At 32.7% G+C, this 25,181-nt stretch overlaps 1 protein-coding gene across 2 annotated transcripts in view; it reads right to left on the bottom strand.

Moving 5' to 3' along the window:
* Positions 1-24,347, bottom strand: part of LOC143044494 (cell division cycle and apoptosis regulator protein 1-like) — a 42,414-nt gene extending 18,067 nt beyond the window's left edge. The window contains exons 1-7 of one of the 2 annotated variants that reach the window (XM_076216547.1): positions 24,280-24,347; positions 14,033-14,091; positions 12,295-12,503; positions 11,577-11,800; positions 10,769-10,883; positions 8,367-8,439; positions 1,120-1,348 (exon numbers count right to left, since the gene is read on the bottom strand). In XM_076216547.1, coding sequence (XP_076072662.1) covers positions 1,120-1,348; positions 8,367-8,439; positions 10,769-10,883; positions 11,577-11,800; positions 12,295-12,503; positions 14,033-14,081 — 899 coding nt within the window. In that variant the 5' untranslated portion in view covers positions 14,082-14,091; positions 24,280-24,347. Of the gene's footprint in view, positions 1-1,119; positions 1,349-7,456; positions 7,545-8,366; positions 8,440-10,768; positions 10,884-11,576; positions 11,801-12,294; positions 12,504-14,032; positions 14,092-24,279 lie in introns of those variants that run through there. The other variant, XM_076216548.1, reaches the window with a different exon arrangement.
* Between the last annotated feature and the right edge of the window lie 834 nt (positions 24,348-25,181).

The following is a 25,181-nucleotide window of genomic DNA, read 5'->3' as shown; positions in this document are numbered from 1 at the left end:
ATAACAAAGAAGTGTGTAAAGTTTTAAGCAATAATCATAAATTGTTTATGAGATACAGCGTGACTTGTAAAAAAAACCTCCCCTGTTTAACAAAATACTCAATAACTCCAAAATAAAGTTTTGAATCATCACCAAAAAGTATACAGATCTTTAGATTAATATAACAAAGAAGTGTGTAAAGTATTAAGCAATAATCATAAATTGTTTATGAGATACGGCACAACAGGTAAAAAAACCCTCCCCCTTTTTTACAAAATACCCAATAACTCACAGATCTTCAGATTAATATAACAAAGACATGTGTAAAGTTTTAAGCAATAATCATAAATCGTTTTTGAGATATGGTGCGACATGTAAAAAAACCCTCCCCCTTTTTTGCAAAATACTCAATAACTAAAAAATGAAATTTTGAATCATCACCAAAAAGTATACAGATATTAAGATTAATATAACTAAGAAGTGTTTAAAGTTTTAAGCCATAATCAGGAATCGTTTTTGAGATACGGTGCGACATGTGAAAAAAACACACCCCTGTTTTAGTTACAAAGTGCCGTAACTCGAAAAGTTTTAATCTTATTTTCACCAAAAAGTATACAGATCATTTGACCATCATAAGAAACAACTATGTTAAGTTTCATGAAATTTGGATAAGTCGTTCTCAAGTTACGGTGCGACGTGTTTACGCCGGACAGACAGACGGACGGACGAATGGACGGACGGACACCGGACATTTGTATACCATAATACATCCCATCAAAATTTTGTTGGGCGTATAAAAACAACATATCATACATAATTATTTGCAAGTAATCATAAAAATATATCAATAGTATGTGTGGTGCTTTTCTTTCAAATAGTCTAAAGCTTTTGTTCTCAATCAAAATGTCACACAAAAGTTAGTAAAACACATATTAATACTATTTGGGTACTTGAATGTTTTAATTTTGTTTTTTTTGTTTTTAATATTTTTGTTTTAATATTACATAGAACTATCATCTTTGAAGATCTATCATAATTGAAATATTTAATTGACAGATTCTAAGTTTAAACATAAAAATAAATATGGGGTAAAAAGTGATTAAAACTTCAACAACAACCTAACATAAATATCACACTTACAAATTGAATGATAATTTTGGTATCTGTACTACATATCTGGGTACAACTCTCATACGTCTACGTGGACTACCACTTCTATCTCCACGTTTAGGGGTTCTTGAACGAGATCGCTTCTTTAGAGGTAAAGGTCTTTCTGGTCTTTCTCTAGGCTCTTTCTTTATATCACTGAAGCCTTTTCTCTCTCTGTCTCTGAATCTTTCTCCTTTCTTTGATGAAAATGGCCTATTTCCTAAAACAGCACATATTATCATTTACATTATTTCATGGAATTCTAACTGTTGAAATAAAGTTAAGACCATTCATATAAATTCAAAATCTAAACTAGATTTGTCAAAGTGACATGAATGGCCCCGTCTCAAAAGGTAGAAAAATGTGCAATTTCAATAACACATGTGGACACAAACATGATGGTAGTCTCACATATCAAGAATCAGCTCAAAATCTGGAGGAGTATAGAAAAAAAGTCTGTATAACTGTGATTTTCAACAATTTTCAATGTTATAAACCTATAATTTTGGCCAAAATTAGGAGAGCATCAACAAGTTGAAAGATCTGCAATTTTAATAACACATGTGGACACAAACATGATGGTAGTCTCTCACATATCAAGAATCAGGTCAAAATCTGGAGACATATAGAACCAGGTGCTCCGCAGGGCGCAGCTTTATACGACCGCAGAGGTCGAACCCTGAACAGTTGGGGCAAGTATGGACAAAACATTCAAGCGTGATACAGCTCTGAATTTGGATTGTGATCAAATTTTTGACATTACATGGTTTTTTTTTACACAAAACAAATGTCAAGATTTTACAAATCAATTAAAGATTTCTTCTTCAAACTTTTTAAATCTAAAATTAAAGTTGACACAGCATAGGTTTCTGACACAGAATGAATGTGGTCTAATGAACTTAAAAGTTTTTTTTTGCCTTTGAGCAATTCACTATGCTGTTGAATATTAATCCTCTCAAAAAAATGTTTGAAGAAATTTTCTTTTTATTTATGAAATCTGAAATGAGAAAAATTTAAACCCCCCCCCCTTTTTTTTCACATCCCCGTTTCCCTTTTTCCAAAACTGATATCAATTCAAATTTCTAATGGAGTTTGCAACAATAACTACTCTTTTAAATACATCATAAAATATTAAAATGTAAAATAAAGTGCTTGTTATCACTGAATGGTAAAGATTGGTTGGTAGTAAAAGTGAATATACATTGTTTATTGTATAAAACAATAAAAAAACTTCATCAGCAACATTTTATATTGACAAATTTTTAATGAAGTTATTTACATAAAGTTATTGGCAAATAAAAATAGAAAATGACATCATAGTCATGTCTGGCAAATGTCCAACATACATTATCTAAAAACATTTTAGATAAGATAAGGAAAAAAAGCTTCATCAGCAACATTTTATATTGGCAAATTTCCAATGAAGTTATTTACATAAAGTTATTGGCAAATAAAAATAGAAAATGACATCATAGTCATGTCTGGCAAATTTCCAACATATATTATCAACTACTATTCTATACAAAGAAAGATAACTCCAATTGAAAATTAATTGCTATTGCACAATATTGTGCAATTAGATATTTCTTGCTATTGTGCAATACTGTGCAATTGAAAATTTCTTGCTATTGCACAATACTTGATATGGAATCCTGATTTGGACCAACTTGAAAACTGGGCCCATAATCAAAAATCAAAGTACATATTTAGATAAAGCATATCAAATAAGCCCAAGAATTTAATTTTTGTTAAAATCAAACTTAGTTTAATTTTGGACCCTTTGGACCTTAATGTAGACCAATTTGAAAACTGGACCAAAAATTAAGAATCTACATACACAGTTAGATTTGGAATATCAAAGAACCCATTTATTCAATTTTTGATGAAATCAAACCAAGTTTAATTTTGGACCCCCATTTGGACCAACTTGAAAACTAGGCCAATAATTAACCAGATGCTCCACAGGGTGTAGCTTTATACGACCGCAGAGGTTGAACCCTGAACGGTTGGGGCAAGTATGGACACAACATTCAAGCTGGATTCAGCTCTAAATTTGGATTGTGATTAAATAGTTGACACAGCATAGGTTTCTGACACAGAATGAATGTGTTCTAATGAACTTAAAATTTTTGTTTTCTCTTAGAGCAATTCACTATGCTGTTGAATATTAATCCTCTCAAAAAAATGTTTGAAGAAATTTTCTTTTTTATTTATGAAATTTCAAATGAGAAAAATTGAACCCAATTTTTTTAATCACATCCCCCTTTCCCTTATTCCAAAACTAATCTCAATTAAAATTTCTAATTGAGTTTGCAACAATAACTACTCATTTAAATACATCATAAAATATTAAGATGTAAAAAAACTGCTTGTTATCACTGAATGGTAAAGATTATTTTAATTTATCAGTTGGTAGTAAAAAGTGAATATACATTGTATATTGTATATAACAAAGATTTAAGTTGATTCTGGACAAAGAAAGATAACTCCAATTAAAAAAAAATCTTGCTATTGCACAATATTTTGCAATTAGATATTTCTTGCTTACTATTCTGGACAAAGAAAGATAACTCTTAATTAAAAAAAAATTTGCTATTTCACAATATTGTGCAATTAGATATTTCTTGCCATTGCGCAATACTGTGCAATTGAAAAGACTTGCTATTGCACAATACTTAATATAATAATTTTAGATCCTGATTTGGACCAACTTGAAAACTGGGCCCATAATAAAAAATCTAAGTACATTTTTGGATTCAGCATATCAAAGAACCCCAAGATTTCAATTTTTGTTAAAATCAGACTAAGTTTAATTTTGGACCCTTTGGACTTTAGTGTAGACCAATTTGAAAACAGGACCAAAAATGAAGAATCTACATACACAGTTAGATTTGGTATATCAAAGAACCCCATTTATTCAATTTTTGATGAAATCAAACAAAGTTTAATTTTGGACCCCGATTTGGACCAACTTGAAAACTGGGCCAATAATCAAGAATCTAAGTACATTTTTAGATTCAGCATATCAAAGAACCTAACTGATTCATTTTTTGTCAAAATCAAACTAAGTTTAATTTTGGACCCTTTGGACCTTAATGTAGACCAATTTGAAAACAGGACCAAAAGTTAAGAATCTACATACACAGTTAGATTCGGCATATCAAAGAACCCCAATTATTCAATTTTGATGAAATCAAACAAAGTTTAATTTTTTGGATCCTTTGGGCCCCTTATTCTGTTGGGATCAAAACTCCCAAAATCAATACCAACCTTCCTTTTATGGTCATAAACCTTGTGTTTAAATATCATAGATTTCTATTTACTTATACTAACGTTATGGTGCGAAAACAAAGAAAAATGCTTATTTGGGTCCCTTTTTGGCCCCTAATTCCTAAACTGTTGGGACCTAAACTCCCAAAATCAATACCAACCTTCCTTTTGTAGTCATTAACATTGTGTTTAAATTTCATTGATTTCTATTTACTTAAACTAAAGTTATTGTGCGAAAACCAAGAATAATGCTTATTTGGGCCCTTTTTTGGCCCTTAATTCCTAAACTGTTGGAACCAAAACTCCCAAAATCAATCCCAACCGTTCTTTTGTGGTCATAAACCTTGTGTCAAAATTTCATAGATTTCTATTAACTTAAACTAAAGTTATAGTGCGAAAACCAAGAAAATGCTTATTTGGGCCCTTTTTGGCCCCTAATTCCTAAAATGTTGGGACCAAAACTCCCAAAATCAATACCAACCTTCCTTTTGTGGTCATAAACCTTGTGTTAAAATTTCATAGATTTCCATTCACTTTTACTAAAGTTAGAGTGCGAAAACTAAAAGTATTCGGACGACGACGACGACGACGCCAACGTGATAGCAATATACGACGAAAATTTTTTCAAATTTTGCGGTCATATAAAAATCTAAGTACATTTTTAAATTCAGCATATCAAAGAACCCCAAGGATTCAATTTTTGTTAAAATCAAACTAAGTTTAATTTTGGACCCTTTGGACCTTAATGTAGACCAATTTGAAAACGGGACCAAAAATTAAGAATCTACATACATAGTTAGATTCGGCATATCAAAGAACCCCAATTATTCAATTTTTGATGAAATCACACAAAGTTCAATTTTGGACCCTTTGGGCCCCTTATTCCTAAACTGTTAGGACCAAAACTCCAAAAATCAAACCCAACCTTCCTTTTATGGTCATAAACCTTGTGTTTAAATATCATAGATTTCTATTTACTTATACTAAAGTTATGGTGCAAAAACCAAAAATAATGCTTATTTGGGCCCCTTTTTGGCCCCTAATTCATAAACTATTGTGACCTCAACTCCAAAAATCAATCCCAACCTTCCTTTTGTTGTCATAAACCTTGTGTTAAAATTTCATTGATTTCTATTTACTTATATTAAAGTTATTGTGCGAAAACCAAGAATAATGCTTATTTAGGCCCTTTTTTGGCCCTTAATTCCTAAACTGTTGGAACCAAAACTCCCAAAATCAATCCCAACCTTCCTTTTGTGGTCATAAACCTTGTGTTAAAATTTCATAGATTTCTATTCACTTAAACTAAAGTTATAGTGCGAAACCAAGAAAATGCTTATTTGGGCCCTTTTTGGCCCCTAATTCCTAAAATGTTGGGACCAAAACTCCCAAAATCAATCCCAACCTTCCTTTTGTGGTCATAAACCTTGTGTTAAAATTTCATTGATTTCTATCCACTTTTACTAAAGTTAGAGTGCGAAAACAAAAAGTATTCGGACGACGACGACGACGCCAACGTGATAGCAATATACGACCAAAAAATTTAAATTTTTGCGGTCGTATAAAAAGAGTCAGTACAACTGTTATGACTGTAATTTTCAACAATTTTTAAAGTTGTAAACCCAAAATTTTGGCCAAAATTAGCAGAGCGAGACGAAACTTAAACTTGATCTGTTACTAGTCATGGTTTGCTCACATACTAAAAACCAGATGCTCTGCAGGGCACAGCTTTATACGACCACAGAGGTTGAACCCTGAACGGTTGGGGCTAGTATGGACACAACATTTAAACTGGATACAGCTCTAAATTTGAATTGTGATCAAATAGTTGACACAGCATAGGTTTCTGACACAGAATGAATGTGGTCTAATGAACTAAAAATGGTTTTTTTTTGCATTTGAGCAATTCACTATGCTGTTGAATATTAATTCTTTGATATTTGAAGAAATTTTCTTTTTCAATTCTGAAATTTGAAATAAGAAAAATTGAACCCCACCAATTTTTTTTCACCTCCCCCTTTCCCTTATTCCAAAAATGATCTCAATTCAAATTTCTAATGGAGTTTTCAACAATAACTACTCATTTAAGGTGGTACCTAACACTAAAGGGAGATAACTCTGTAAATTCAGCTGAATGTTTTAATTACATTGTGTTGTAAAGGGAATATTAAGCTTCTCAATAATCAAAATTGGTGTTTGTCAAACTGCTATATAACCAGTGTAATTTTTCTGACAAAACCATGAAAACAGAAATACTTTGACCAAATTTTATGAAAATTAAACGAGCCAAATTAATTTTAGTGAAAGTGTTGGCTACCACCTTAAATACATCATAAAATATAAAATGTCATAGTCATGATTTAAGTTGATTTGACAACTATTCTGGACAAAGAAAGATAACTCCAATGCAACATTTTATATTGGCAAATTTCCAATGAAGTTCATTAAACTAAAGTTTTTAGCAAATTTACAATGGAATTTATTAATAACAAAGTTTTTGGCAAATTTCTTCAGCCCAATATCTGAAGGCGTTTAAAAAAACTCTGTATAATGGTTTGTTGCAGAAATGAGGGAATGACGGAATTTCGGAATTTCGGAATTTCGGACAAGTGTAAAACTATATGGCACCGACAACTTTGTTGTGGGGGCCATAAAAAAAGTATCAAAATATAGTAAGATAAGTTCTATTAAAGATAAAGTTAAATGTTGTTTTTTCAGTTTGACAACTTGATAATGATGGTGGATGGCTCCAGTGGCAAATTAAATGCATATACAGTATGGGAATAAATAATCGTAATATGAATAATAACACCACTTTGTACTAAGACTGAAAGTGCTGAGCGGAATTTTCAAAGTGCTAGTTCACAAGGTAACAGCCCGTTGGTAGACATGTCTTCGAGCCAAACAGTCTTTTCGCTTACTCCCTTATGCTGCATGCTAAGCAGAAAAGCAGGGTATGGCAATTTTAAATAGCAATTTTAAAGTCTATTGTTTGAACAGAATGGGAGTCATACATTCCATTCTCAATTTTATTGGTTTCTTTAGTTTAAGAACTTACCTGGGTTATCTCCCATTAAAGATGACGGTACAGACTGTCCCATTACACTTGGTTTTATTGGTGTCTTTAGTTTAAGAACTTACCTGGGTTATCTCCCATTAAAGATGACGGTACAGACTGTCCCATTACACTTGGTTTTATTGGTTTCTTTAGTTTAAGAACTTACCTGGGTTATCTCCCATTAAAGATGACGGTACAGACTGTCCCATTACACTTGGTTTTATTGGTTTCTTTAGTTTAAGAACTTACCTGGGTTATCTCCCATTAAAGATGACGGTACAGACTGTCCCATTACACTTGGTTTTATTGGTTTCTTTAGTTTAAGAACTTACCTGGGTTATCTCCCATTAAAGATGACGGTACAGACTGTCCCATACTTGGTTTTATTGGTTTCTTTAGTTTAAGAACTTACCTGGGTTATCTCCCATTAATGATGACGGTACAGACTGTCCCATTACACTTGGTTTTATTGGTTTCTTTAGTTTAAGAACTTACCTGGGTTATCTCCCATTAAAGATGACGGTACAGACTGTCCCATTACACTTGGTTTTATTGGTTTCTTTAGTTTAAGAACTTACCTGGGTTATCTCCCATTAAAGATGACGGTACAGACTGTCCCATAACACTTGGTTTTATTGGTTTCTTTAGTTTAAGAACTTACCTGGGTTATCTCCCATTAATGATGACGGTACAGACTGTCCCATTACACTTGGTTTTATTGGTTTCTTTAGTTTAAGAACTTACCTGGGTTATCTCCCATTAATGATGACGGTACAGACTGTCCCATTACACTTGGTTTTATTGGTTTCTTTAGTTTAAGAACTTACCTGGGTTATCTCCCATTAAAGATGACGGTACAGACTGTCCCATAACACTTGGTTTTATTGGTTTCTTTAGTTTAAGAACTTACCTGGGTTATCTCCCATTAAAGATGACGGTACAGACTGTCCCATTACACTTGGTTTTCCTTGGTTTGATCCTTGCTGAAATGATCAAGACAAAAAAGATAAATAAATAAATAAACCTGACACTTTAGCCATTAAAGTGATCTTAAAGATTTTAAAATAAAGTTCTAGAAAACATTAAGCTTTTATTATGAACAACAGGAATTTGTACTGTCATAGATGTTTACCGTCTTTTGGTATGTATAATGCGCACATTTATACCCTAGGTCGTGTTTCTTGTAAGAGGGGTGCTTGTTATACATGACTACAAACAATTTCTAAGTCTTTTTTTCAGGTCCAAACTCCGACAAAGAAATTTCAAAAAAAAAGTGAAGTGAAGAGTACAGAATATTTTTGCTAAAACCTCGATTGTTTTTTTATGTTTTACATGTTATAATTGTAATATATAATGTATTGTTCTTGATTTGTCATGTTTTATTCAAATAAAATACATTTCATATCTTTGCAGTTACGTTTATTGTGTAAATTTGTCCATCTGTTTTGCAATCCGGAAATTTGCCAATTCTTAATAAAGACACAATAAAGCTTTTGCTGTCGATTAAATTAGCCTATGTGCTTTATACTTTTATAATCCATACGTAAGTCACAGAATCATTTCAACTTTTGTTCATTCACATTAATTCAATAATTTCCAATTCTAACTATAACTATTATTTTTTTTTTCAATCAAATATATAGTTTTCACGTTTAAATCAACACATGTATAATGTAAGTCAGTGAACCGGATATACGTTAATGTATTACAGTGCCAGTGATGCGTATCAGGTAAAATCAATTGTATTGGTTATTTTTAAATGTATACTTATGTAAAACTATGGGAAGTTTAAACTCATTTGATATTTTCCCTGGTCAAGTGAGGCTGTTAAAAAACAGGGGTCCCTAAGTATGCGACCTGGGCTACTTAGGTATTTATATAGCAGGAAATAATTGAATAAAAATATTTGTTATCGTTAAAAAAAAAAAAAAAAAAAATTAGCCTATGTGTTCCTTGCTGTCATAACTTACTGTTTTTGTATGTGTTCATCATAGAGAGTTGAAGAAAAGTGTATGAAAATTGAATAAACCACGCTCGTTTTGAAAAGATAAACCGCCATTTTTTCTAATGAATTGATCAGGTGATCGAAAGTCATGTGGGTCAGTCATGTGACTTAATATTGTAAAATGATGATTTACAGTTACTCTATGAAAAATTTATTAGGAAAAATACGTATTTACTTTGTAACTTTTCAACTTTTAAACAACTGTTTAAAACTATTCAAGAAATTATGATTGAAAACATGATAATCCCATAATTGTAACCTGAACGAATTTAAGTAGGAACAAGGTCAACCTGTCATTGATTTGTTTTGACATTGATAAGACCCGTTGATTGAGGTGTGATAATCCAGATTAACAGCTAGAATCATCAAACAAAAAATAAAAACAATGAAATTTTAACAATTTATTACAGCACTAATGACATTAATTATAATTATTAGACTGATTTGTAATTATTTTATTGTTTGAATCAGAACAATAATTTGGACATTTAATCTTGTCCTTGATACTCAAACCATTTATTAAATTTGGATTAAAATATTTAGCTCAATCTAATAAAATTCTTATTCATTTGATAGAATATTTTCAAATTCATATTAACTACTTATTCAGTACGGAATTCTCCGACATTGCTGTCCATTTAAAAAAACTTCCTGTTTACAGATAAACTTCCTGTTTGCCGATTTTGAAGCTGTAACTTTTCTGAAAATGTCTAGGAGTATTATATGACCAATTAACTTTTTTCTCTCGTTTCTTGCACCACAAAGGGGGTGCGTACTATACACAAATGCGCACTATACACACCAAAAGACGGTAGTTGTATTTTCAATGGTAGGATCTTTTATGATGTTTGAATATATTAGACAAGTTTATAGAAAAGGGTTAAGGATACGAAAAAAAAAGATATGCTTTTGAACAGTATATTTCTTGATATTGTTTTTTAATTTACAAGGTAAGGAAACTACAAGATTATTTATATATATTTTGAAATTCTAATATTTTTTACATTTATTTAACATTCAATAATTCCAATATATTTCATAAAAGTACAAAGATTTTTCTCAAATGCCTGTATCTCAAGGACCTATCTTTATTTTTTCAATTATTTCAATTAACACATTATACATGTAATCTGTTCAAATCGACATCTGATTCAGTGAAAATTTTTATTATTTTATGTTTCAGCTGCAATAGCCCTCTAAAAAACAATTTCCCCCTTAAAAAATGACTACAATATGGAATATAATATTTCAGAAGTGTTACCAGTGTTTTTAAATGTCATATTTCTATCAATTGTTGAGTATGTTACCTGATTAGGAAGAAGTTGTATTCTTGTGGCATTCCATTTAAATGGCATGTTAGGATTGTAGGTGGCTTCTACTAACACTCTCTCACCAACTTTTGGAATCAGACCTTTTACACAACTGCAAAAAAATACAAGGATAATAATCTGATCTATTTCCCTGTCATAAACATATACATATAATAACATGTATGTTCTATCATAATACATTATTTTGATTGGCATTCTTAAATTAACCTTCATTTCAAATGAAATGTAACATACATGAAACAAGCTTCAAAAATAAAGTGCACAGGTAAATAAATAATAACTATTGAATCTCAGAAACTTTTCACAGTGAATGACCCAATAATCAATGACATCACCAGTTTTTACAGTGAATGACCCCATAATCAATGACATCACCAGTTTTTACAGTGAATGACCCCATAATCAATGACATCACCAGTTTTTACTCATGACCTCTTTAATGTTATTTTGAATGTACTGGAACAGATTTGAAAGCTCTTTTTGCCATATATATAGTCTGTATTTCTCATTGTACTGATGTCGTATGAACAATATTTAGCATGGAATGGTGGCAGGACTGTCTTGAACTAAGTGTATCAGTTTTGACTTTGTGTTGAAGATGTCACTAAATTTTACACCAAAAACAGTAATAAAATCGCTGTGCCTTAGTTTTGGGTTTTGTCTAGCATGTTATAAATACACCAAATGCATTTTATCTGTTTAATTATATTTCTGGTCTTTCAGTACCACGAAAATCACCAAATATAGTAAACTATCTTGGTGGCACCTAATTATATATAATTACCTTGTCTGGAAGAAAACATCTTCATCAACAAAACCAAAGTTGTCATGAAGCTTGGTGACTGTACCAGTGAAGACTCGTTGTTTAGGTGGTGTTGCCTGCTGAACTTGCCTGGGATTAGGGTAACTGACTGGTGCTACCTGTTGATTTGAGGCTAGGGTTGTAGGGATAGCTATCCCTGGCTGTGGAATGATTTGTGGTGGACCTTGCTGTTGCAATGCTTGCTGCTGTAAAAAGTCATGAAAATAATCTAATAATTTGAGATTCAGTGAATAGTCTTCTACATTGTTAAACTTCTTGTACAGCAGTAAAATCTTACATTTACAAATGTTTCGTCAAAGTTTGGGGAAATCTATATCAACCAGAATCACTGTCAAAATTTTCAATATTTTGAGCTACATCTATTAAACAGATTATAAAAGTTGAAAAATATTATCAAATTTAAAAATGTACTCATCTTAATTTTATGACAAAACAATGAAATATCATTTCATATACCGATTGCTTTCCAAAGTAATCTAATTTCATAAAATTAAATATTTTTTAAAGGTTTTTTTAGTGGTGCTGATAAAACAAATGTGAAGCTAAAAATTTAAGACTAATGGAGCATTTGAACTTTGGTGGATTAGTTGCCTCATTGGCAATCATACCATATCTCCTTATTTTCATATGAATTTACTATCTTTAATGTAATGATGACGTGTTATTGTAAGTGAGCTACCTGTAACCCTAACAACTGTTGTGTGGCATACTGTGGAGTCTGTAATGTGGGGGTAGTTGTCCCCATACAATACACTGTAGGAGACTGCTGCATCATGGGAGACTGTTGCATGATTGAGGGGGACTGTTGTGCCTGCATTATGGATTGTGCCTGCTGTTGTGCCATAGAAATAGAATTTGGTGTAGAAACAGTGTTCATATCTGGCGTAGCTGAAAACAAGTTTTCGAAATTTTTTAGTCTATGTCGTCTGAGGACATACAAATATATATGTTAGGGTTTTCTTCTTAAGAAAAATATGGTATGTTATAATAAGTAGATAAAATTTGTTCTTTTGCTAAAATACAAATACTTTATACAGTAAATTCAAGTCTTTTTTATTAATGTGAATAATGAGTTAGAGTGAGTATTGCAATAATATATATAAGAACTTGCATTCTGATATTTTCTACATAAACATACATGTGTACATGCAGATTTTCCTGAAATTCAATGAATTAGTCTAAAAAAATCCATTTTTCAAAATCACATAATCACATAATACATGTAATAAATGCATGAAATAATATATGATTTTAAAGGACTCAAAATAAAGACAAACAAAGGTAAACAAGACAAAACATCGTTAAATTAATGTTTAAACTTTAAATTTATTATCAAAAAACTTTATTGTTGACAAACATTTCAAAACTTCAAAAAATGAATTCTCTATATTTAAGCCTAATTACTGGTATACACGTTCAACTCTTATCACTCAAAGTACAAGCAGTTTCTTTGCTTAAGCCTTTAATGTAATTCAATTAGAACCACTCGTGATTTTTGGCTTTATTACCTAAAAGTCATATGAACATGATGAAAAGAGTTTTCTGTTAATTATAAAGTATGGGAAATTATTAAACAAAGTCCTCTGTGTATTTTTTTATATCGTTTTTATCAATCAGTAAAATATAACAGACAACAAGTACTGAGGATCTCTTCTAAAATTGATAAATTATCTTCTTTTGACATTTTTTTTTTCATCATGTTTTTCACAGTTTCTACCTACACACCGTCACTGACACCTATCCTGAGTTGTTCACAAATTTGATACATTTCTAACAAGAGCTGTCACTGAATACAGAAAAGCGGCTGGTTAATTATAGTACGAGGAATTCAAGCTAGGATAATAATGCATGTACCTGATCCAGCAACTGGTATACTTTTTTAAAGATTAGTATAAAAGATAGGAGTTTCTCATAAAGAAATTGTAAGGTTAATTAACATGATCCCCGATTTTTCAGACTCTCATTCATATTTTTCTTTAGAAGACAAGGCATTGGCTTTCAATGTTGTCATTATTTGATTTAGATGCATGACCTTTTTATAAGTATGCGTGGGTCTTGAAGTTGACCAATTTTGGTAACTTATCGACTTGTAGGAGTTGATATTTGCAACTTTTCGATTCTGGTCAATCATTTCTTGCTTAACAATATTTGACTTATTTAAGTCGTATTTTGTCTTGCATTAAAGGGAGACAAATCCTAAAACTTACAAATTTAGACATCTATAAGTCAAAAGCAGATTCAGACTTATTTATGTCTGAGCTCTGACTGTATGTATTAAAACATATTCCACCTTTTTGTTAAATTTGAATTTGACTTTTAAACAATTATGTGACTTTACACACATGTATAATGTGAAGTAATGCTCTATCATGTCTTTAGCTATATTTCTTAAGAATTTTTTTGAACCTATAACATACCAGACTGTCTTGCCCAGGGTGGATTCTTTGGAGTCGCAAACTGTGACATGGCTAGCTTTCTGGAAAACAGAAAACAGAAAATACACTCATTACTGGAATAACAGACATCTTTTTGTAAATATTTTTCATATTATTTCAATTACCATGACTACTTGATTATACAATTTAAAAAAAATAAAAATTTCTTCTTGATACATTTTTTACTTTATTATTTTTTCTAAAAAGTACCACCTACAATATTTAAGTACAAACATGACAGTGTTCTCCCCAGCCGGTTTTAGCGTCGCAGTACCACAACGCTATACTTTTTCCCCGTCATGCTATTATAATTTCCACAACGCTAATTATTTTGAAGATGCTATTTTCTTGTTTCAATATCGCAAATCCATGTCCTAAATTTTGAACTTTCATCTAATTACCGCTTATGATCATAAAAATTATATCACCTTTAATTGTAGTCCCTTCAATTTGGACAAAAGAGGCAATTAAGAGTGATTAAATAGGTATTAATTGCCCTTTGGGTGAAACTGTTTGGAGTGAATACCCCAAGCTGACACTTGTGCCATGACTAATACCACGTGGTCTAGCTGCATTTGCCCATTTCGACATGAAAACCATGCAATCACAATTTTAGAAAACAATTCGAAATCTACATTTTGAATTACGGAATTTCAAAGATTGAAATGATTTTTCTCTTTAAAAAAATGTTTGCTCGTTTTTTTTTTTGCAACTTTCCAGAAAATACTTTCTGTCTCTTCATGCTCTTCCGGTCATGCTGGTACTACTTTTCTATAGAGATCGAAAATTTTGATTTTGAGCTAAACAGATTTTATACTTCTTTAGACATGTTAGACAGTGATCATAATTTGCTTTAGTTTTATTTAATCCATTTTATGCATTAAAAGCGTCATATTCATTCCCAATCTCTTATCAAACATTGTTTATTTTCAGACACATTTCTGTTACCCTACCTACCCAGCTAAATGAATGAATGGTTTATTATAGTGCAACCTGTATAGATACCATTGCACTAAATATGTAGGAAAAAACACTGGTTCTTATAATCAAAGTGCTGAATAGCACCTGTGGAAAGTTTGAAACGGTAGATTGTAATATTTCAAAAAGATTGTAAATGTGTCATTTTTAGATTGCATGGTTAACTTTTTGAAAGAAAAAAAACTTTATCAAGAAATAATTGTAACAGGATGCTGCTTGGAAGTCCCCCCAACAAGTCTCTCAAAATTAGTCATTCCAAGGGTCGCCTGACATTTGGCAAAGTCCAATACAAATTGGTCTGGTTTAGTAAAGTGATATGCACAAGTGACGTCTAGGTATTACACCTGTATGTCATTCAAATCTTCTTGAAATCATGTTCAGTAATATTCATGATTTATGGGGAGGGGGGGATCTAGACAGTTTACAAGTTCTCAAACAGGCAGGAGATAGGGGTAAGAGTGACCCTAAGGGACTAGCCTTTTATTTCATCTGATTTGTTTTATTATTCCGTACAAGAATATATGTGGTTTCAGTGTGGAGATTTCAACAGTTTTCAGTTTTCGAAAAGAAGGGGGTGGATCTTGACAGTATACAAGTTCTCAAAACAGGATGGGGTGGGGTGACACTGAGGGACTCTCCTTATACATTTATTTCATTTTATTTGTTTTATTGTCCAATACAAGAATATATATGGTTAAGGGGTGGGGATCTCAGCCATTTAAAAGTTCTCAAACATAAGGGGGTTTGGGTTGACCCAGAGGGACTCCCACTATATTTCATTTGATTGGTTTTGTTGCCCCATAAAAGAATATATATGGTTTAGAGGTGGGGATTTCGACTGTTTAATACTAGTTTTCAAAAAAAGGGGGGTTGGGTCACCCTGGTGGACTTCTATATTTCATTTGATTTATTTTATTGTCCCATACAAAAATATATATGGTTTATGTACAGGGATCTCAACCATTTAAAAGATCTCAAACAACAAGTGGGTGGGAGTGACCCCTGGGGACTCGCCTTCAATTTCATTTGATTTGTTTTATTGTCCAGTACAAGAATATATATGGTTATGGGGTGGGGATCTTGACCATTTCCAAGTTCTCAAGTAGGAGGGGTGGGGCTGACCCAAAGGTACTCCAATTTTATTTCAATTGATTTGTTTTGTTGCCCCATACAAAAATATATTTGGTTTATGGGTGGGGATCTCAACTCTTTAAAAGTTCTCAAACAACAAGGGGGTGGGAGTGACCCCTGGGGACTCGCCTTCAATTTCATTTGATTTGTTTTATTGTCCAATACAAGAATATATATATGGTTAAAAGGTGGGGATTTCAGCTGTTTAAAAGTTCTAAAACATAAGGGGGTGGGGATGACCCAGACAAATGCCAGAGGGACTCCCACTATATATAATTTGATTTGTTTTGTTGCCCATACAAAAATATATATGGTTTAGGGGTGGGTATCTCGACTGTTTCCAAGTTCTCAAACATGAGGGGGTGGGACTGACCCAAAAGGACTTCCAATTTATTACATTTGATTTGTGTTGTTGCCACATACAAAAATATATATGGTTTATAATGTAGGTGGGGATCTCAACTGTTTACCAGTTCTCTAACAACAAGGGGGTGGGGGTGACCCCAGGGGACTCGCCTTTTATTTCATTTGATTTGTTTTTTTGTACCATACAAGAATATATATGGTTTAGGGGTGGGGATCATGACAGTTTTTAAGTTATCAAACATGAGGGGTTGGGTTGGGTGACCCCATGGACTCAACCTTAACTTTATTTTATGGTCCTGTCACTCCTGTGATCACAACTGAAAACCATGTGTGCATCACTTACTGTTTTCAAGATATAGTCATTTGAAAATTTAAAAAAAAAATCCCATAGGCTTCTAAAGTTATTTGCTCCCTTCTGTTGGCCCCTCAAAATACACCTAAATCATGTAAATAGACCCCACGAAAAAAAATAATACGAACTGAGCAAAAACTTTTTTTATGAGTTTTAATAGCAAGTAGTCTAATTACGAAATTTGTTATAATCCCATTTTGTAATGCCTAATATGTAAAAGGCCGAGTTTATTATAGTACGAGGTTGTTGTGGGCCGAAATTAGATGATATACCATAATACTTTCGATACTCATGGGCTTTTACATGTTTAACGTATTGAATAAACCTTTGTAAAAATCGTAGTCAGCGTCAAAAAAATTCATTCATGAAATATTTTAAACACGTTATTAATTTTCTTTAACCGGAGGAAGGTATGAAACCTTTGAAACTGGGATTATAGTACTCCCGCCTGGAGGAACACATATATGGATCTGACGCATGTCTGGAGAATACTGATAAAAGTATAACTTAGAAACTGCTGTCTCCTGCTATATTGATTTTACTTTCCGCAAAGCGCAGATCTGAGAACTATTGTTTGTTCGCCATTTTCAAAATGAAGTTGAATTATTTGGTTTATCGATAAAAATTCAGTATATTTTAATTCAAGCTGTATGACATCAAAATTGAAGAAAAGGGAATAGCAAAACTACTAAAACAACTAAATATCAATAAAGCTAGTGGTCCAGATAAAATATCTTGCAGAATATTAAAGGAAACAGCTGATGAAATATCACCTTATCTGAAACATATATTTGAAAGATCATTATGTCTAAAACAAGTCCCTCACGATTGGACTACTGCAAACATAACAGCACTTTTCAAGAAAGGAGATAGATCAAAACCAGTAAATTATAGACCGGTATCGCTTACATCAGTACCGTGTAAAGTAATGGAGCATATAATCTTTAAACACATCATGGAACACTTAGAATGTTATAAGATCCTTGCAGACTTCCAACATGGATTTCGGCAAAAGAGATCATGTGAAACACAGCTTATTATTACAGTTGAAGAAATAAGCAGGTATTTAGATTCCAAACAACAAACTGACTTATTGATACTCGACTTTAGTAAAGCTTTTGACACCGTACCCCACATCAGACTCCTCCATAAACTAGACCACTATGGAGTCAGAGGAGACATCCACGGGTGGCTGAAGTCTTGGTTAACAACTAGACAGCAGAAAGTACTAGTAGACGGCGATGAATCATCATCTGTAAATGTAAAATCTGGTGTACCACAGGGCACAGTGCTTGGGCCGTTAATTATGTTCCTCTTGTATATCAACGACATGGGTATTGACATTAAATCATCAATTAGATTATTTGCAGATGATAGCCTAATCTACGTACATGTAGCTGTTCAATCAATGAGCCATTGTCTTCAACTCCAGCAGGACCTGACCACTGTGGTTAACTGGACTAAAAAATGGCAAATGATTTTTAATCCAACGAAATGTTTTGTATTACGTATAACAACAGGACGACAACCAATAATCTACCCATATGATATGGAGGGACACATCCTTGGAACAGTCAACCACAATCCATACCTAGGAGTGGAGCTATCTAGCACTTTATCATGGAATGACCACATCGGAAATATCACTACAAAGGCAAATAAAACTTTAGGCTTTATACGGCGGAATCTTAGTAAATGCCCAATGAATATAAAGCGTCAGGCATACATAACACTTGTACGACCAACACTAGAATATGCTAGCAGTGTCTGGGACCCGCATCTCCAAAAACACATACAACAGCTAGAAATGGTCCAAAGGAGAGCAGCCAGATTTATCAGGCATGAGTATTTTCGAGACCCGGGCATAGTAACATCTTTATTAGAGGACCTTAAACTACCACAATTACAGGAGAGACGAAAAACATCACGTTTACTCCTGTTTCACAAAGTGATCCACCAACTTATTGCTATTCCGATTCCAGAATACTTGATGACACCAGCAAGAATGACACGTCAGTTCCATCAACGACGATTTGTCAGATTAGGATCAAGTTCTGAACAAAGAAAACATAGCTTCTTCGTAAGAACCATCACAAACTGGAATGAACTACCGCCTAGCTTATTGGACATTGATGACTATGAGGCATTCAAAACCAACCTCACAGCACACAGATATCCGTAAATCAGCACACACATGTTTTTATCTGCACTGGCACCTGTACATATGATTTTAAAAGAGCACATTTTGGATGACACAACTTTAATTTTAATACATTCGTGTGATGAGTCAACCGACTCTTTACGGATTACCCATGTAGATGTAGATGTCATTAAAATTGGAAAGCTCAAAATTTCAAAATCATCTTTCTAGCATTAGTTTTCAAACACCAGTACTACATTGTCTAGAAGTAGGACACACTTCCTAAAGTATGATAACCTGTCACTTCTGGTTAGAGGCTGATGAATAAGAAAGTTTATTGCTATAGCAAGCTATAGCAAACTTTCCAAAAAAAATAAAGGGAAGAGAAAGCATCATATAGCAATAAATTTAAATTAAAAAACTTTTTCTTTATCATGTCTATGAAATATATTTGTTCATGGTACTCAATGAATTAGTCTACATGGTCTAAGTTGTTTCTTTTTATCAAAATAATATATATTTTTAACAAAGTTATCTAACAAATAGTCTGTTAATGCTTATTTTTCTCTCTTTAAGCAGTCTGTGCCAAAAACTTTTTCATCTACTAGTCCGTAAATTAAATATAAAAAATTGTCCCTATCAGACTATATAAAATTTGGAAAATTTTCACTAGTCCAAATCAATATTTACTAGTCTGGGGCATCGGACTAGTGGCTAACGGTGCAGACTGTTTAAGTATCATTGTTTTCTGTCTACTGTGCCATTAGAAAAAAAAATGATTAGTGCATATGTAGTTATTAATGTAAAATGTGGATTTTTGTCATATCTGTTTCGGTTCTGACAGTAGTTATCACTAAAATATTCAATGGACGCCGAAAGCAATGAAAAATATGAAAATAAACAATGTTGGACGAGAGGTCAGCAATGAAAATGACGTTTTTAATGCATTAAATGGATGAAACATAAACTAAAGCCAATTATGATCACTTTCTAAAGAAAGTACAAAAAGTACAAAATGTTCAATCTCGATTTACAAAAAGTAATAGGATATTTAAGTAATACTAATATTTTGATAATCATAAGAAGATATGGCTCAACCTCTCTTAAAAAAGAGAACAAAATTGTTTGTTTATGATATTCTGATTACATTTTCTCCTTGTCGAGACCACGTGGTATAATCACAGCTTGGGGTATTTGTATCCAAACAGTTATCACCCAAAGGGCAATAATAACACCTATTAAATCACTCTAAATTGCCTCTATTGTCTGACTTGAAGGGATTACAATTAAAGATATTTTTGTAAGATCATGATCATAAGCGGTAATTAGATGAAAGTTCAAAATTTGGGACATGACTTTGCCATGTAGAAACGAGAAAAATAACATCCTGAAAATAATTATAGCATCGCGGAAATTATTATAGCGTCACGGGAAGAAAATATAGCGTTGAGGTACCGCAATGCTAAATCAGCAATGATATATTTTTATTTGGCACAAGAGGAAAAAAATAATTAAACTGAAACAACTGTTTTCATGGTAATAGTTTAATTGTTTTCTCAGTAATGATAATAATAACATTTATAAGCAAATAGAGCATCACCGTGACGTGACAATAACATTGAAAAAAATTGTTGTTTTTTTACGCCAAATGTGATGTCATCCAAAATTTCTGGGGAGAACACAGAACACTGCATGACAAAGGAGAAACTACATAGCAGACTATGCGAATGAATTTTATTTTTACAGGACATTCGGTCTGGTAAGCATCCTAGCTTTACCAGACCGAATGAAATTTTACCAGACCAATTTTTTTTTACATCTAATTGTATATTATCCGACAAAAAACAACAAACATATGACTTTGTTGTGCCCTACTCCTCCCCGAAATGCAAAAATTAAAACAAAATGATGTAACAAGAGGGGATATTGTTATGAAAGTTGTGCACAATTGCTTGAATGCATTTCAGTGAAGAGTAATGTCCCATTTTATTGGATTTTGACAATGTTTGTGAACTAAACATAATTTACTAGAGTTTCTGTATAAAATATTATTTCCTGTTTTTTCTTTCTTTTTCATATATCTTTTGGTTTTCAATTCTTGTGGTTATATTTCATAGCTAAATTTTGTGATCTGCTTGGATGTTTATTCATTTATTGTATTTAAATCGGCAAACCCGGAATTATCCTTATCCGTTCCCAGAATCTGATCCGGTTTTATTTACATTTCCGGTTGTGCCACAATCGTAACTACTCGGCCATTCTCGCTACGCAGTACAATAGTTTTTCTTCGTGCAACCAGAAAGGCTGAGTTGTTCCGATTGGGTTGTGCCAATGATGGCATCCATTGTTGTTTTTGACAGTCAGATATGTTTTTAGCCGGATTTACACATTACTGGTTGTCGATGTTCGGCATAAAGCTAGCGGTTGAAAAAAATAAACATCGCTGTGGTGAATAATAAAGATGAAAATGAATTTGAGATCGTTTGGCAATTTTGCTAGAATGTTCCATGAAAAAAAACACCGGACATTCGGACCGGAATTCAACAAAATTTTACCAGACCGATCCATTATTCACCGGATTTGTCCGACGGTCCGACGTATTTCGCATAGTCTGTACATAGGTGATTATAATCTTATAAGAGAGGATAGTTAACAAGAGAGATTACTCTGTCGACTCATCACGACAAAGATTAAAGATTGAATGTACACATTATAAACTTAGACATGAAAATTAATTATCTTTTAAAGCTCAACGGAAAACATGGGAAAATATGGCTTTGTAGAAAGGTGTCACACCAAAAAATTAAAATAGCCTTCAACACGTATATTATTTAAACTAGTGTGTCATCTGCCTCTCTTAAAGAGGGTTAGAATACCATTTATCATCAAGTATCATGAGTATCAAATGTCATTTTAAAATCAAGCCTTCTTTGAATTCTTTATTCGTCATATCTCATTTTGTAGCTATACTAATTACCATCAAATGGAGTAAATCATGTATTATGTTCATTATTAATTTCAGATTTGTGTACCCTCACATGATAAACCTTATTATTATCGTCATAACATGACATAGGGTTACGTAAGGTTTTAATGTCATCAGTCAGGGAACTTATTGAAATAAGTGATTTTTAAATCACTTATTTGAGTAGCAAATTCATAGTTTTGTCACAAATTGTGATTTTGTATTTTTATCAAAATTTTAATCACATAGGACAAAACAAAATCTTTTCATTTGAAAAAAAAGAACTTTTTGCTTCTTTTAAGTCATGTAAGTAGCAAGGTTTATGCCTTTGATGCCATCATTTAGCTGCAAATTCTATTTTAGTTGGAAAAATGTTATAAACAGTGGGAGTATTTTTCCTGTAGAGTTTAAGGTTTCATCTTTCAGATTATGTAGTAAAATTCTACTGTTCGCGATATTAAAGAAGTGATTTTCGGGAATGATACTTAAACAAGTTATTTTTATGTCATTATCCTAGATTCAGTACAAGGTCATCACCTGAAATGACCTGGTTATCCTACATAATGTCCTATCAACAAAGATGTTGGTTCTGATAATTTTAGAAATATAATTAGTCTCTGGAACATTAGTATTCTATATTTAAAACTACCACAAAATAAAATCACTTCTTCTAGTAATAAATTTGTACTACTTAATAAATAGGTGATTATTAAAGAAAGACAACTCTTACTTCCAACTTTTATGGAAATAATGTTAAAATATTTGACGCCCTAATGGACAAGTGATTGTTGTATGACGTCAATAGTTCAGAGGCACAGAATCATGGGTCTGATTGTTGTATGGCATCAATAGTTCAGAGGCACAGAATAATGGGTCAAGAGAAGATTTCAAAAAAGGTTTATTTACAGTCTAGCTTGCATATAGTGGGTCTCATTGGGGTCTAAGCTTGACTTGGGATGGCAGATTTTTTGTAAGCACGACACGTGAACATGGTGAAGTCAAATTATTGTGCCGTGAAAATGGGAAATGAATGCTAGCAGGACACGGGAAATTACAAAAAAAAATGAGAATTGCTTACACAGGTTGGGAACAAACCCTCTACAGCTGTATATGGTGATTATACCTGTATAGAGGGATAATCCTTCTATAGAGGGGTATTTTTCTTTAGTCTGGATTTAAATCAAAATAGGGCAGAATGGCATTCTCTACTTATTATGGCAGTAACCTGCAACAGTTGATGCACCAATTGATGTACTTAGTTTAATATGCACATGTCCAGTTTGCTGCTTATCTGACTAAATATAAAATCTATTGTTCACCATGATTGAAAGCTGTGATGATCAGGTAAATTCTACTCACTTAGCCTTACTGAACAGAATTTCTATTGTTAGATTTACATGTTGTAACATGAAATTTAAAGGGCAATTTTTCCTTCTGATGTTGATCAGGTGTTCAGATAGGTAGACAATAGATTGCAAGTTTTGTCACTTTAGCAGAAAACTGGTTATCCCATATTTTAGTAAAGTGCCTATGTTGATGCATATAATGCTAGAGATTATAGCCAATATAACTAGAAAATGCCATTCTACCCTAATTTGCTTTAAATCTAGTGCAAACAAAAATACCCCTCTATAGAGAGATAATCTTATCCCTCTATAGAAGGATTATTCCTCTATACAGGTATAATCACCATACAGGGAATTTGTTCCCAACGTGTTACATACATAGTGTAAGGAGATACCGGAATCTGACAAAACAGTAAGCAGGATCCGCTATCAGACCCCAAAATACACGTTATCGCTAATCCCAGCTGACCAGGCCGCTTGAACTTTTGACACATACAACAATCACTTTTCAATTGTGGCGTCAGATATTTCGCTTTATGATGTCAAAATTTTATGGGAACCTGTGTGATATCAAGTAATGGCGGACAAATAGCGATAAGGTGTATCCCCCCCCCCCCCCACATATACATGTAAGGCACAAAATGTGCACCAGAAATTATTCAAGCTGACCTGCACTGCAGTCAGCTACCATTACAGTAATTTCAAATGAGGCACAATGATACAGAGACGCAGTTAGATTAACTGTATTCTAAACAATTTAAACGTTTCTTTTGAAAGCACATGTATGTTACATGATCAAGGCATGATCTAGGCCACCAAGCGCAAAAGCCAAAAAGTGTAAACAGATAATTTCAGATATTTTCACTTCATTTGACAATTTCAAATCGATTTAATTTAGATTGGATCAATGTAGATCTTGAAAATTATGATTTTAAACGTGCTAAAACTTACAAATGGGGAATATTGACTTTTCCCCGACAAAAGATAAATAATGTTCAACCGGAAGTACGCTTAATGAGAAATGGTACAATCAAAAACCACAATACTACTTTGAAAGAAATACAACAACAATGACCATGTTTCTTTTCAAGAGCACAAGAAATCCTGAATTTCTACAATCTGCCATCAATAGCAGAATTTAAAGAACATCTGCCCTCAAAAATCCGTTGGAAAAAAGATACTAACAGGAGCATTGATGATAAGTGGTCAAACCTCTTACAAAAAGAAATGGAAGGAAAATCCACAGGCTGAAACATTGTAACATCCAAATGCTTAAGATACATGAAGTCCACCCCGTATGGAGAACATTACCTCCAGTATCATACGAGGTCAAAAAGGCGATCATTAAAACCAGATTTCTGACAGGAACATACCTATTACAAGAACATATTCAATTAAGGTTTAATGGAAATAGTGATGAGCAAAAATGTCTGCATGCTTTGTCGAATCATCTGAGAACAGGAAGACTTAATACATTTCCTACTAAGATGCCCAGCATTTAATGAACAACGTAAATAAGTGTTTCCTGTACTAAAACAAGCTATAATATGCAATATGGGTCAGAATAAGTGGCAAGAACACTTCGCTAGAAACAAAGAACTATTAAAGGGAAATTCCGCGATTTTTTACTTATCATCTAATTATGTTCATCTTAACATAAAAAACACATTTGCAAAGTTTTAAATTTATATTCCTTCTAATAACGGAGAAAATCAAGTATTTGTAACTTTTTTGGTTGAATTCTCGAGTGGGTCGTGACGTTTTAGCCCGATTTGTTGAATTCTGGGAAAAAATAAAATCTGTTTAACTCTTATAGCTTATCGACCCAACGACTTGAACAAAAATATTATAAA

This window comes from Mytilus galloprovincialis, chromosome 9 (assembly GCF_965363235.1).
Source record: "Mytilus galloprovincialis chromosome 9, xbMytGall1.hap1.1, whole genome shotgun sequence".
Taxonomy (NCBI): Eukaryota; Metazoa; Mollusca; class Bivalvia; order Mytilida; family Mytilidae; genus Mytilus; species Mytilus galloprovincialis.
This window is presented reverse-complemented; position numbering and strand designations above follow the sequence as displayed.